We start from the raw sequence: 15,619 nt of genomic DNA on the forward strand, positions 1-15,619 counted from the left end.
TTAAAGATGACTGACTACACGTTTCAGTCACACATCCTTTAAAGTTAAACCTCCACACAAACTAACCTTTAACCTTAACTCATCACCGTCGGCTCACGTCAGCTGGTGCGCTGACAAACAGGAACACTGGAGATTTAAATGAGCCCTGACTACGTCTGAACATCAACATCGATATTTACAGATCAGAAACTGATTATTGATTGACCACTTCACAAACACTCTTCACCTAAATAACAACTGCAGAGTTCATTAAAGTAAAGAAAGAAAACATCAGGGAAGATGAAAACAGTCTGTCGACCTGCCGCCGCTTCGAACACAACAACAAACTCATCTGGAAACATTTCTGCTTCCTGGAATCTAAAAACCAGCAGTTGAACTCCTGACGAGCAACGACCAGGCGAGTCTGTTCTTAAAATGTTTTTCTATTCCTCCGCTCTCAGAGGACGCAGCGCTCTCGCCACGAGGAACACAGTACGAACAGGACAGACCACTGGAACAGGAAGTGGTCACAGGGGCTTCATAGTGAGGTCTCCAGGCTGTGCAGGGGGCTCCCCGGACACGGCGGCAGCCCCGCTGAGTTAGACGGGATTAGACCGGACCTGGAGCCGTCCTTGTGCAGCGGGACAATGCGGTCCATGGCGTTGTTGTTCTGGTTGGGCGAGGATGGCGGCAGGTTGGACAGTCCGGTTAGCGGCGGCGGGATGATGATGGAGTTTCGTTTGGTGGGGGCATCATCCTCGCCCTCGCCCTCGCCCTCATCGATCAGGGGGATGTGAGGCTCAGAGTCCTCGATGCGGAACTCGGGCTGGCTCATGAAGTTGTGGATGGAGCTGCGAGATTCAGGCGTCTCCAGACCTTCGTAGGGAGACACGCTGTCTCTGAAGGCGTTCACCACACGGATCTGAGAGACGAGAGTGAGATGGTCAGTTCAGGGTTTAATGAAGGAGTCGAGTGCGTTAAAGGAAAGTTCTGGTCTTCTTCTCTCTGGGTTTTATTCTGAAAATATTTTTGACTATGGATGCCTCCAAATAAACTTCAGTTTTACGGAAATAATTTAAAACATTTGTGAAGTCAAGTCAATTTTTATTTTCATAGTGCCAGCTCACAACAGAAGTTATCTCAAGGCATTCTTCAAATAGAGCAACAATTCCCACCAAGAGCAAGAAAACTTCCTTTTAAGAGGCAGAAACCTCGTGCAAATGTGTCCAAACTGACGTAAACAGGAATCGGCCTCCTGGGTTCTGTGACTAACAGCATAGGGATCTACTTCAGACAAAAACACCCAGTTAACTGAACAGCTGTACTGTAATTAAACAGCTGGAATGAGATGTGATCTGTGGACATATGTAGATTTTCCACCAGTAACACTGCAACTAACCTCTTGTGCCGTGTGTGTAGCAGGATTCTTTGAAGGAGTTTCTGCTCCTGACTTTTTGGTAAATAGTGTCATAACATCAGTTTTGTCTGAATGTCATGATTCCTTACTGCGCAGGTATATTTAGAAATACTCACTGATTTATCCTCCATCTTTAAGTTAACTCACAGTAGCTAACAGCTGCACCGGTCAGAGCAGCCTGGGTCAAAGTTCAGACATCAGCTCAGGAGTGTATCAACACACACACAGTAACGGTGTAGCTGCATCTAAAGCTGATTTTCTGTGATGATGTAAATGTGGCTTCAGTGACGTCACTAGTTTACTGAGCTGAGACGTCTCTCCTCTGTCGGCTTCCTGCCCAGCTTCCTGTCTTTCCTGTTGATTCAGATCCTCTTCAGTCTTTGGCACTACTTTTCTAGTGTGACCACATTCTGAATCTGCTGTGCGTGCAAGTGTGTGTGTGTGTGTGTGTGTGTGTGTGTGTGTGTGTGTGTGTGTGTGCGTGCGTGTGTGTGTGTGTGAGTGCGTGCAGATGATCAGGCATCTGTTTGGTTCTGAGTAGATCCCTCTACAGTTATCTACAGTAGCTAATCCAGGAATACTTTCTTTATTAACTTTTGTTTGGGGACAAACATTTGAAACTGATGTTTGTCTTTACGTGCAACATCGTTTTCCCTGATCCATTTCCTGATTCTTGGCCCAGGTGGAATTTTCCTTTAAAGGTGAAACTTTACCTGCGTCTGAATGCGGTTGAGGCCTCGGCACCAGAGCACCTGGCTCCTCTTCAGCTCCATCTCAGCGTGGTCAATGGCGTCGAGGTCCTTCATCTCCTCCAGCTCCTCCTCAGGGATCTCCTCCTGCTGCGTGCCGTGACCCGCTGTCTTCAGGAACTTGAGCCAGTTGGTGGGGATACTGGACACCAGCTGGGGGGGGGGGGGGGGGGGGGGCAACACAAATATCACACCCCTGTCAGACACGACAGCAGCACTTCCTGTTCCTCAACACTCAACTCCTGAAAATGTTACTGAGATCACCTGAAGTCTTGAATTATTTATAATTTCCCTCATTTTATACTGTAAATATTATCTAATATACTATATAGTGTATATATTACATTATATACTTCTATGCTGTATATATTGGATCATATTTTAGTAAGAAGCCTCCCTGTTTTCTGATCTGCTCCTGTTTTAATTTGCCGTTGATAATAACTCTGTTAATGACTCCTGTCGCTTCTACTTTATTGTTTTTCATCACTGCTGCTGTCGTCTAGGAAAAGCAGGAAAATATTTCCCATCAGGTTGTTGGAAACGTCTGGAGAGCTTTCACCTTGTTGTGGGTGTGACGGTGTTTGATGAGGAAAGATGGACGGTAACATCAAATCACAATGTCCGAAGTTCACAAGTCTGGCTGGAAAACTTTACTGCATGTCATCCTTCCACTTTCTCTCCTCATTTCCTGTCTACTATGTACTATCAAAATAAAGTTGACATCTCACCTGACCCCACAGGAGGCTGCCAAGCCCCAGGAAGATGCACCACAGCCACTGGCTGAGGGTCAGACTCACACAGCTGAACGGTTTACCACCAAACTGCACGATGATGAACTGCAGGGGGGCGGAGTCATGACATTCATACACACTTCATACTTGTGAAGTAACACTGTGAAGCTCACCAGGTGTGTGGATTGGAGTTACCTGTATGATTAAAGTTCCCAGGACAATGGAACAGAATATGGGGTTCTTGAACATGCCCGCGAAGACGTTCCTCTCTCCGTGAATCTTGCGGGCGTTGAGCTCGTTGAAGATCTGCATGAGGACAAACGTGTTGAACACGATGGTGTAGTGCTCGGTGGGCGGGGCGTGGAGGGGCGTGTTCCTGCCGCTGTCGATGTCAAAAAAAGTCTCGCCTGTGAGAGGGAGGGACAGAGATTTACTTTCATTTACAAATTACTGATGATGGAACTGAGGTATTGTTGATGGAATTCAAGGAGGATAATTAAATATGAGGCGAGGAGTTACGTTTTTAAGGGGAATTTTTGTGAACCAAATTTAGGAAGTATCCGCCTCTTAATCCATGTTGAAATCCCCTCAGACTCAGTTTTATTGACTTATCTATTACTGATACTCAAACACAACTTCAAGAAGAATATTTAGGACGACACAGAATTTAGAATCACCTGGTTATTAACTACAGGAGTCTTCGCTGTGAAGGCTCCATGACTTTCTGTGAAGGAACAGGTTGCTACTTACGTCCCTTTTCTCCCTATTCAAGAAATATTTCTCCAGGAACTCAGCTTGATTTTTACCCTCTTTTCTTTTTATTTAGTATATGCTTAAATTACACTTCTTTTAAATAAGACGTATTGAATGGAATCCCACAGAGAGTGGTAGTAACCAGAGGATGGTTTACTGCCGAAGACCTCTAATCTATAAGGAACCTGATTCTTATCTGTACCACAATTCTCAGTTCTTCTAATTCATAATTATGTCGCTCTGCGGCTCTGGACTCAAAGACAGTGTGGTGCATTCACTGACCAACGAAGAGCAGGGTGAAGATTACAGTCAGCTGGTAGATGGCGTGTCCCAGGATGTTCTTCATCATGGTGCGTGAGATGAGCGGCTTCTTGCGGCCGTACGGGCTCCGGAGCAGCAGCGACTCGGTTGGCGGCTCGGTGGCGAGAGCCAGCGAAGCGAAGGTGTCCATGATGAGGTTGACCCACAACATCTGCACAGCTTTCAGGGGAGAATCCTGGAAACACACACACACACAAACACACACACACACACACACACACACACACACACACGTCTACAGTCAGTGTCCGTCAGTAGAGAAACCACAGGCCTCATCAACCTGAAGTTTTTAGAAGATTTTCGTGTCATTTAAAAGAAGGAAACACAGTAAACAAACAGTAAACAAATATTTACAAACAGAATTGAAAATGGTGGCTTTAATAATATACACTTCAAAACCATGAACGTCTTTAGGCTAAAAATAATCTGAATTTAGTGTTTGATGATTCTCAGGAAGGTTTTTCTTCTCTGATTTTCTTCATGACTTTATATTAAACCCTAAAACTGGTGATATTGATGGTTTGTTGTATTTGTCTGTCATGTTGTTTGTCTACATCCTTGAAAACAAGATTTCTAATGTAAAAGACATTTGGTGGTGTAAGTACGGTGCAGCTCAGGAGTCAATTTTAGACCAATGTTCTCCCTAATTTTCATAAATGTTTGACAGGCAGCTGCAACTTGTCTGTCTGTTTGTCTGTCTGTCTGTCCCTCCGTCCGTCCGTCCGTCCGTCTGTCTGTCTATAACATTAAATATTGAAGACTACATGAGCAACAATCTAAAGTTAAATAAGATAATAGCGGAGTTAATCTGCTTCATCAGGGCTGTGCTAGAGTAGCAGCAAACTACCACATGACATCGTGTCATTAGTTTTTGTAATCAGATGTTGCTAAACTCTGATTGGTGCATGGAAATAAGCGACAGCACCTTTTTCCAACGAATTTCATTTGTCTAAAAAGCAGAGAAACATTAATCCTGATGGTGTGAACTGTCCATGTGATGACTCTTAGTCTTTACACTTGACAACACAAACTCCAGCATGATTCAAATCCTCTCTGGTAAAGTCTATTCGACTGTCAGATGTTCCTGTTATCCTGTCCGCCCCTCAGACAGCAGCGGCGTCAGTCGGCTCTGACCTGGGTGATGCAGGCTCCAGTGAAGGCCACGATGACGGCGACTACGTTGACGGTGAGCTGGAACTGCAGGAACTTGGAGATGCTGTCGTACACGTTCCTGCCCCACATCACAGCCTTCACGATGCTGGTGAAGTTGTCGTCCGTCAGGATGATGTCCGACGCCTCCTTCGCCACGTCCGTCCCTGCGATGCCCTGCAGGATACAGTTTGTAGGTCAGTTTAAATAAAACCCTGACACTAAACTTGACCCTGAGCTGAGGTTCAGACTGGAGCGTATCCACAGGAGGTTCAGGATTTGTCAGCCGGCTCTCCTCACATGTTCTGTCACACGGAGTGAGGGGGGGGTTGAGGTATTTGATTTGGAAGAGTAGATCTTTAATTTATTAATTAAATCTATCTGAAAGTGAGTGACAAAATGGAAGATTATAACAAAGACCAATAAGCTGAATCTGTCATCAAATCTGAATTGATAGAGTAATCAATGATTGACCTTTAACCTCCTGGCTGCTCTGGATGTAAACCTGAAAGACAAACATCTGTTTTTTCCAGCTCATTACTTATTATTATAAGATCTTTATTCTTTACGTTCTGTGTTTTATAAACACGTGATGACTGTTTACAAAAAGTTGTCTCAAATGTTACAGAGCAAACAGGAAGGAGCAGTTTTATATCATTACCATGGCAAAGCCGACGTCTGCTTTCTTGAGGGCGGGTCCGTCATTTGTTCCATCTCCGGTAACCGCGACAACCTGCCTCTGCTCCAGCACCGTGCTGTCGATGATACCTGAAAGGACGACACACAGAGAAGCTCTCAGGTGTGCCACCTTTAAAACTACCTATTAACTAACTAACTAACTAACTAAAACTTTATATCTTCATTTTATATCAGGACTGCCACTGAGTTAGTAATGGGCTCACATTTTCTTTATTCACTTGTGTAAACTGTATTGTAGGAATGAATTCGGCTTAACTGAGTCCTGACCTTTGACCAGAGTGTGTTTGTCAGTTGGCGACGACCTGGCGAGGACTCTCAGCTTTGGCCAAATCTTATCAATACGCTCCTGCTCGATCTGCAGAGAGAAAAGAAGACAGTTAACTTACAACACATTCATTTTATGTAATTTCAGTTAGAATAAAGTGCTGCTGGTGTCGCCCACAGCAGTGGTGGGTCCTACTTCAAGGGCTCACAAGAGAAAATGCAAAACAAAACTCTAGAAACCACTTATTGTAAAGGCTGCAGTGTTTATTCCAACCACAACATGAACAAACAACATCCTGATTTAACTATTCTGAGAATCTTAACCATTAGTGGAGCTAAAGGTCACGGGGTCATTAAATCTTGTGCGTTAGACTGACAGACTTTGGGACAGACACAGTTGTGTTTTGATGCTGTGTGTGTCTGTCTGACCTCTCCTAGCTCGTTTCGGATCTGTTTGTTGAACTCTTTTCCCTCCATACACAGGAAATCGTCTCCTGGTTGCAGGATGCCGCATTTGATAGCAATGGCCCGTGCAGTGTTGATGTTGTCCCCGGTCACCATGCGGACAGTGATCCCGGCCCGCTGGCACTTCCTGATGGCCTCCGGTACCTGAAGAAAAAAAACAGGTAGAGAGTGATGCATGTTGAGGTTTGTGGCTTTTTAGCAAGCTCCTCTTCAGATGTGTTGAGAGTAGTGTGATGTTTTTTTTACTGTGATTGACAAGGCTGATGTACCTCAGGCCGCACAGGATCCTCAATCCCAACCACGGCGATGCAGGTGAGACTGGAGAGGATGTGTGCCTCGTTGTCCCAGTCCGGCTCTCCGTCAGCGGTGGGGAAGTCTCTGTAGGCGAGACAGATGGTCCTCAGGCCCTCCGACGCCATTGGCTCAATCACCTTCTTCACTAAATGGTCTCGGTCCCGAGGTTTGAGGTCTTTAGCTTCACCGCTGGCTATTAGGATCTTACAGCACCTGGAACCACAGGACAGAGTCATGTGACTGTCACCTGACCGAGCACAGAGCTGTGTCAGCAGCAGCAGTAAACCTACTTCTTGAGCAGGATCTCAGAGGCCCCCTTGCTGAACATTCGGTAGCTGCCGTCATGGTTCTTTAGCACAGTACTCATGGACTTCCTCGCAGAGTTGAAGGTGTAGACTTTGAACAGTTTCTCCTCTGGGATTTCATTGCGGACGCTCTGGTAGTCTCGGTGCAGGTCGCGGGCGAGGCCCAGTAAGGCACATTCTGTCTTGTTTCCTACCTGGCGCGGCAGCCCGCCCTCCTTCTCCGGAGGCTGCAGGAAGCGGCAGCAGAAAGGACGTTAAGTCTCAGAATCAGAGGTTCAGCTTCAAATTCAACTCGCAAATGCAGCAGCACAGGACAACAACATCAACCCAACAGCAGCACAACTTTCAACAAAGAGTGGGAGAGTGACAGGAAAGTTGGGGGAGAGAGAGAGAAGGAATAACACCTCTGAGGTAAGGACTGAGCCTGAGCAGTGTGTGTTCTTATTCTTAATCACTTCTTAAAACTCCTTTTTATTGATAAGCCAACCTGTTATTTTTTTTATATTTTCTATGCCGATCTTTTTATTTTAAACACTGTACAACTTATCATCCGTCTGTTTTGATCCAGTAATTGTTCAAGTGTTTCTGATCGAAAACGGCAAATATAATATATTCATGGTTCCAACCTCCCAAATGTGAGGATTTGGGTCTTTGGGTTTTGGACTGTTACTCAGACAAAACTAGACATCCAATGACATATCTCACTGACCCCTGTTTTCCCACCTTTTCAACTAGTGACCCTTCACAGCCAGCCACTGCTTCCTGTTGACCCCTCATCGAGTTTAACCACTGTTGGATGTTAAACATTTAATTTCAAAATAAAGTAAATAAGCCCCTGTATTTTCTGTAGCAGTAATGTTTTTGACTTTTTTTTTTGTCCCATTTTGCATCGTGACCCTTTTATTAGGTGTCTACCCTGTAACTAAACCACTGATCAAATAATCTAGAGAATAATCATCTGACTGATTGATAATGAAAATTGGTACTTTGACATTAATTACCTCCAGGGAGGTTATGTTTTCACATGTGTCTGTCTATTTGTCAGAAGGATTACACAAATAGTATTGAAGCGATTTGCACTGAACTTGGTGGAGTGATGGGTTTTGGGCCAGGGAAACACCAATTGAATTCTGGGGCAGATGTGGATCATTTACTGTCAATTAGATTTTTTTCTCTGAAATCTGACATATGCTCTGAGAGAATAATCATCAGACTGATTGATAATGAAAATAATTGCTAATGACAGTGAACTGACAGAAAGGAAACTCATTAAAAATTACTTGTTGGGACTTAATTAACTCTTGTAACCGAGCTGTTATTTCCTCCTGCAGTGGATCCAGGAGGCAGTGATCAGATGACTCCTGAGCTGCTATGGCAGTTCTCCAAACCAACCTGCTCTCTGCTTAAATCACAGCGCCTCCTGAATGGACGGCTATTTTTACAGCTCACCATAATCTTGGTGGTGTAGGCGCAGTTGACCCCGATGCCCAGAATGAGCAGTTCCAGTATGTTGGCAGGGATCTTGCTCGGCTCCGGCACCGCTTTGAAGTAGCATCCTGCGATGTAGGCCTGCACCACTGTCATGCGGTTCATGGTGAGTGTCCCCGTCTTGTCGGAGCAGATGGCTGTGGCGTTGCCCATCGTCTCACAGGCGTCCAGGTGGCGGACAAGGTTGTTGTCCTTCATCATTTTCTGATAAAAAAGGAGAGCAGGGGTCCCTGAGCCTGAGTGTTTTATTCTGAATTTACTAGACATTTAGAGTTTTACAGTTACAGCTACAGTGTTTGATCCAGGTTTGTCTGGAGAGGATAAAACGGGCCCATAAAGACGAGAGAAGAGAGTCACTGCTCCAGCTGAGGGGAATAATAAATACTATAAAAACTGTTCATCCACTGAGTGCTGAAAATAATATTCAAATGATATGATATATATACTGTATATATATATATCTAAATCGAATGTCAGTTTCGATTACACTAATGTCATTTTTTTGGAGATCAAATACAGGGTGACAGGCTGTATAATGCTGTATACAAACAGACCTTGACTGAATAGGCCAGGGAGATGGTGACGGCCAGAGGGAGACCTTCAGGCACGGCCACCACCAGCACCGTCACGCCGATGATGAAGAATTTGACGAGGAACTGCACGTAGATGGGCACACACTCTGAGGACCAGGGAACCCCCTGAATCAGGAAGGTATCGATCAGGAAGCGAGTGATGAGGATGAGGACGGTGACAGTCGACATAATCAGACCTGAGGACGCAGACAGACAGAGACGTAGAGAGTTTAGTGTAGTGACAACCGGATCATGAGCACAGCAGATGTTGTGAACAGTGAGGAGTGTTCTGGGCACAAGAATCCCCCCGAGGAATCGTCGACGAGACCTGGGAGAGAGTTAGACGTCACTGCTTTACCAAGTCAAGTCAATTTGTGGAGGAGGAGAGAGACGAGAAAACTTAAAACTACAAGAGAGAGAGGATTCCAGGTTTTAAGGGAAGTTTTAAGCCTACTCTTAAACATGGAGAGGGTGTCTCCCTCCCGGACTCAAACTGGCTGGACTAAACTTCAGCGTTGCTTTTAGTTTCTTTTAGACTGGTAAATACACATCTGTTAATGCTAACATTAGCTATGTAGTAATAGCAAAAACTTATAGCCCTTTTAAGCAATGTGTGGCCCTCACATGCAAGAAATAGGAAAGCAGGGCTGGGCTTCCCTTGATGCACAGTGAAGCTCATCGACCTATACCGGCTAACCATGGCTGACCAACTTCAAGTCATTAATGCTTGCCTCGATCATACAGCTTTATGTTCCTTCATGGCCACTGCCTTCCTCCAAGGTATCTTGTCTAGCATTGACATCCCCGCACACAAGACAATCTCAGTCCAGACTGTTCTGGTCTTTGGTTCCCTGATGGTGGAACAAGCTACCGGATACTTTCAGAGCAGGAGCGTCCCTCTCTGTCTTCAAGAATCTCTTGAAGACTCATCCCTTCAGAAAGCACCTCCTCTCCTAACACCTCTAACACCCTAACATGTCTAACTAGCACTTACTATGCACTTTTGATGCACTTCTTTACTTGATCTCCTTCACTTATTGAATAGATGTAGTACTTACTACGCCTCCTACAGGACTGAAGCTTTAGTGATGTCTTTCATTTGTAAGTCGCCTTGGAGAAAGCGATTTACAAATGAGTGAATGTAAATGTAAAACAATGAGTGGAAACAGTCTATTTAGAAGTACATTGTTAAACGTTTCTTGATGGAGAAGAATCTGGACTCAGCCCCTGATGGTCAACAGTCAAGCCAACACCCCTGTGTTAAAGTGATCACAGATTCATTAATTGCTGCTGGAATTTTAATCTGTGACATAATCATCTCGCTGCAAAGCTCCATTTTCTGCCAAAAAGCAGAAGGATGCAAGGACCAAAAGGATGTACTCTTTTTGACCTCCCACACAGGATCAGTCGAAGCAGTCTCTTTTAAAAGGTTCTTTTTTTGTCAATGAACATTTCTCCTCCCAACAAGCAAAAAGACCCCTGACCTCTTGTAAATGTCAGCACAGATGTTTTGGTTTGGCTGAAGTCATTTCACAGGTGAACACGGATGACAAAATGTTTTCAGTCCTAGTCCTGAGAACAGGAACAAATATGCCTCACTCTTGAAGTTCTGGACTTCCTCATTTATCTGATTCTCTGGTCGTACCTGCTTTGCCGATCTGCACGGCCAGTTTGGTCAGCTTCCCCTGAAGGACAGACTTCTCCTTCTTTGGTAGGTTCTTATTCTTCTTCTCTGGATCTCCGTCGTCGTTGAGCGGCTCCATCTCCACGTCCTTGTTTTTCCCTACAGAGAGACACAGGAGGCCAGTGAAGCATTCAGGTGTTTCAGACACAAATCATCAAAACTGCTGCTGATGATACTTCCAGTCAAGTCAAGCCACTTAAATCAACACTTTCTGTAGATTTTTCACATTTATAGCCTACCATTCGACACACTAGAAGTGTTGAATTTCACTGACGGCAATTAAAAGAAAATTACAAAGTAGAACTGACTGGAATTAATCTGTGATTGAGAACAGTATTAGTGTTGAAGAGAGACAGTGTTTTCAGCACAGAAAGGTGAGTAGGATACGACTAAGGTGATGGAGACTGCATCAACAGCAAATTAAAATGAGACCAGATCATGAAACAAGGAGGATTCTTATTCAAGTGAGATTGACTGCTTGTAAAACAGGAGATATTAGAAGTAAAAGTCTGCCTCTGTTTTAGATAAAAGCCTGGGTCTCTTTGTAGTTGAGGTAAACAAATAACTTGTCCACTGTGTGAGCAACTGCAGCAGCCCAGAAACCACAAAAACAGGGTGTCCTATCCCATCATACACTACAGTATACTACTATTATTTCCTCGTTGAACACCTTGAATCATAGAGCAGGACTTGAGGATGGTGATGTTACTATGTCGGTCCTACAGTCCATAGACACAAGGACAGTATAACTAAGTTGATATTTTGTCATCAGGACAGTTACTCATCATTAAAAGTCTGTGTGAACAGAGTAAACAGTCAGTCAGAGGACGACCAGTAAAGGGCAGGGCCATGATGTTGTTGATGATGGTGTTTGTGTAATCCCAGTCTGGGGTTTATTGTGACGTGTTGGTTCAGACTTCACACCTCTGAACTAATTTTCTCACCCGACTCGATCATATCTGTTTCCCCTGGATCATCACAGCTACAATACACTGACACAGACACTGTAGCTCTATGACTGAGTGAGGGTATCTGCAAGTGTGTGTGTGTGTGTGTGTGTGTGTGTGTGTGAGCGTGCTGATCCCAGCTCAGTAATGAGGTTATTAGTGGGCAGGCAGCAGCAGCAGGCAGGAGAAGAAAGCAGCTGCCGAGCTTAAGGCCGATAATCTGCTTGGTCCTAATCACCATCAACCGAGTCAGGAGCACCTGCTGCTGCTGCTCAGACCACAGGGACACACACTGCGCCATGTGGGACCACAGGGACCACAGGGACCACAAGGAATCAGGAGAACCTGCCAGGGCTGACCCAAGGAGAACCAAGAGTCTGACTGACTGACCCCTTATCCCCAGATCTTTGACCAGTCTGATCAGAACCACCTCTCATGAACCAACATTGATTTTTTTGATGGACTGATGCATCACATGGTGCCCAGCTGTATTGGTTTACAAGACACTAGACCGTAACAGCCAAGATTTTCATATAATGTACAGATCCACAGATAAAAAAAAACATTCACTTTACATTAAAGAAATGTCCTGCTATGAAGGATACACAGTCAAACAGCCAACTCAACATACATTCACACCTTCAGACAACCAAAACAAAAGAAGGACTCCACGTCAGTAGTACGGCAGTGGTTCGTCTATGCAGTCAGATACTTCTCAAAGTTATCTGTAAACTTTGTTGGACAGCGGTTGGCACGTCCAGAGGTAATATGACAAATCTGTTCAACCACCTTAAAAGGAAGCATTTCATTCAGGTTAATGTAACGCCATCTCACAAGGGCCCAGAAACATCAACAGTTATCATTAACAGACGCATTAGAGCCGTCGAAAAAATACAATGAAAGCAGCAAAAGATGGAAAGATGTGACTGAGGCGATCACATTTCGATTTTGCTAAGGATAAGGTGCCATATCATCTTGGGTGAAATGGGCGAGGCATTTGGAGCATCCATGTCTAAATACGGACTGTAAATTGGGACAGTACTTGGGCCAAGAGACAAGATCACAGACTGAGAAGACCAATGACAACCCGGGGGCTTCTACACGGCTCCACAGGCTCCATCCTCACTCATAGAGGACAGTAACACGTGCTGTAAATACTTTTTTACCTATGAAAGAAGAACTGTTTTTTACGCATGGAGCGGAACATTAATAAAACATTAATAGAGCCAAAAGGATACGTTTATTATAAGCAGAGACTGAAACATCCAAAGTGTTGTCAGGATTAAGTTGAGTTCAGACATTTATGTTCCCCACCGGATGAATTGCAATAACTTTGCTGATCCACAGACTCATCAGTGGCAGTTTATTAGTTTCAGTGTTTTGTCCATGCAACAAACCTTCATGTCACTACCTGTAAAAACAAGACTGGATCAAAACCTAGTATGTGGCTGGACCTCCTATGGTTAAATCCTTATTTCGGATTTTATAACTGCGACATTGTGTGACAAAATCACCAAACAGAGTGAGTAAATACAGCTTTCACTTGAGCAAGTGGGGGTTTGATCCTGCTCACTCCTTCTGTCCTCATGTTTAAGTGGTCTTGAGCAAGGCTCTGGACGACAACTGCCGCCATTGGCATGTGAGTGCGTATGCGAATGGGTGCATGAGGGGTACATTTTAAGGCACTTTGGATAAATTAGGTCCATTTTAGTCCATTTAGTATCTTCTGTGAGACGGATAAGTGTCAGACATCAAATGATCTGTCGGAACTAGTTTGTAAGATTTGCTTATTCCTGACCTGAACAACAACGTTCAAAGGTGGAGTGATAAGCCGGCTGTCATAGAGAGTGGGCAGATGTGATATTGTTTAAATATGGGGAGAACAGCGCACATTTTCTGTCTCTAAAGGAAGACACTCACAGTGTCACAAATAGTCGTGCAACAAATGAAAAAGAGAGCTAGAGAGAGAAGTTCAACCCATGGTTCCTTTCTCAACAGGCAGATACAGTGAAAGCTGCAGCAGCTGAAACGAAACAGGGTCCCTTCATACAATTAACTTACTTTTCTTGTCCTTCTCTTTCTTTTTCTTCTCCTCTTCTTTCTTCTTCTCTTTCTCTTTCTCTTTTTTCTTTTTTTCTTTCTCAGCCTTCTCCTCGCTATCGCTGCCACTTTCCTCGCCGGCACCGAGCAGCGTGAAGATGATGCCTGTCTGAGAGTTAACGCCCACGGCGGTGACCACCATCTTGCCAGAGCCTTCCATCACATGGGTACCTGAGAGAGAGAGAGAGAGAGAGCACAGAGTTATTTCTGTCTACTCTGTACGCACAACATCTATTATATCCATCTGTATTGTATCAAATTGATTAGTGATTTCGACCTGCGGCGTCATACCTATGACCGTATCACAGCCATGCTGATAGTCAGTACAACATCACTCTCTCTTGTGTGATATTGCTTAATTATCTTATTTTATGTCTTGTGATGTTACCACTTTCTGTGTCTTTATTTTGTTTCAGCAAATAAAAAAAACAAACAGGTTTTCACACCGAGTGAACATAAAATATTCACACACTGACATCTCTTCAGTATTTAAGGCGGTTCATTTCAGTGTAGGAAGAGTGTTGAGTCTGCAGGTGTGAAAAGAGAGTTAACAGTAGAAAATCAGTAGCAGAAATTGGACGGTAAGAACTGGCGGTGACGGCTCAGGTCACGCTGAACTCGGCCGTAATTTGATGTGAGTGAAGCACCTGACAGCATCATGGGGTCTTCGTTGACACTCTTCTTGACATGATCCGACTCCCCGGTCAGAGAGCTCTCATCAATCCTCAGATCGTTGCTCTGGATCAGGATGCCGTCGGCGGGGAGGAGGTCACCTGGAACACCGACGCACAGAGGAACACTTTCATAACAGCTCATCACCATCAGGTCATTATGTTACATCATCATTAAATCATTTGTCTGGCACATGTTGACAACAGTGAACGGGTGGGAAATATTTTCAGTTTTGTTTTTCTAATGATTATGAAATAGTGAAAAACAGAAAGAAATGAGCTTGTTTTCATTAAAGAACATGAACTCTGCTGTGGGTTTTAACCTTTGACTGTTTTATGAGTCAGAGGTCACTGGTCTTCAAACTGTTGACCACCACAGTCACAATATCACTACCTCCAATAATATTATAGGAATATTATACAGCCAGTTCAGTTGTTCTCATGTTAATATTTACACCGTGTTTACACCTGGTATTAAAATAAGATCTGTTATCAAGATAATAAGCAATCTGATCTTGCCTTTACTTTTACACCTGGTAATTTAAATGCACTCTCGTTATCCTCATTGACATCACATCTCTGTCCCCCAGAGCAAAACCTACACTTGAGTAATTTGTGGTGGCGGCAAAGGAGCTGCAGTTGTCAAAGATTCCATTGACACCTGCCTAAGATCCAAACACAATGTGAGCCAGACCACGTTCAGAGGTGGTCGGGCAGATCCGATCACATTCTGATCACATATGCATTAACATGTGTTGCATACTGCACTCAATAAACCAACTGACAACTCACCGTGTGCAATAACTAACACACCATCTGTGCAATATCACTCGCTTACCTGCTGCTATCTATTATTTATCTTTTTTTTAACGTATTTGATATTGACATTTAGCATTTTTTCTTTTTTTTGTACTGCTGTAACAAATTTCCCCAATGTGGGACTAATAAAGGAATATCTTATCTCTTATTTTCCTTATGCATTTTTTTAAAGTAATTTTTTCGGACATTTTTGCCTTTATTATAGCTGCAGT

At 44.0% G+C, this 15,619-nt stretch overlaps 1 protein-coding gene across 2 annotated transcripts in view; it reads right to left on the reverse strand.

Moving 5' to 3' along the window:
• Positions 1-15,619, reverse strand: part of LOC130176125 (plasma membrane calcium-transporting ATPase 1-like) — a 27,767-nt gene continuing 12,148 nt past the window's right edge. For both annotated transcript variants that reach the window (XM_056387036.1, XM_056387038.1), the window contains exons 5-20: positions 14,565-14,690; positions 13,879-14,088; positions 10,832-10,969; positions 9,169-9,383; positions 8,576-8,818; positions 7,112-7,353; positions 6,797-7,034; positions 6,492-6,671; positions 6,066-6,153; positions 5,761-5,867; positions 5,085-5,276; positions 3,912-4,125; positions 3,072-3,283; positions 2,874-2,981; positions 2,110-2,298; positions 1-901 (exon numbers count right to left, since the gene is read on the reverse strand). In XM_056387036.1, coding sequence (XP_056243011.1) covers positions 518-901; positions 2,110-2,298; positions 2,874-2,981; positions 3,072-3,283; positions 3,912-4,125; positions 5,085-5,276; positions 5,761-5,867; positions 6,066-6,153; positions 6,492-6,671; positions 6,797-7,034; positions 7,112-7,353; positions 8,576-8,818; positions 9,169-9,383; positions 10,832-10,969; positions 13,879-14,088; positions 14,565-14,690 — 3,086 coding nt within the window. In that variant the 3' untranslated portion in view covers positions 1-517. The remainder of the gene's footprint in view (positions 902-2,109; positions 2,299-2,873; positions 2,982-3,071; positions 3,284-3,911; positions 4,126-5,084; positions 5,277-5,760; positions 5,868-6,065; positions 6,154-6,491; positions 6,672-6,796; positions 7,035-7,111; positions 7,354-8,575; positions 8,819-9,168; positions 9,384-10,831; positions 10,970-13,878; positions 14,089-14,564; positions 14,691-15,619) is intronic.

Source organism: Seriola aureovittata, chromosome 10, assembly GCF_021018895.1.
Source record: "Seriola aureovittata isolate HTS-2021-v1 ecotype China chromosome 10, ASM2101889v1, whole genome shotgun sequence".
Lineage (NCBI taxonomy): Eukaryota > Metazoa > Chordata > Actinopteri > Carangiformes > Carangidae > Seriola > Seriola aureovittata.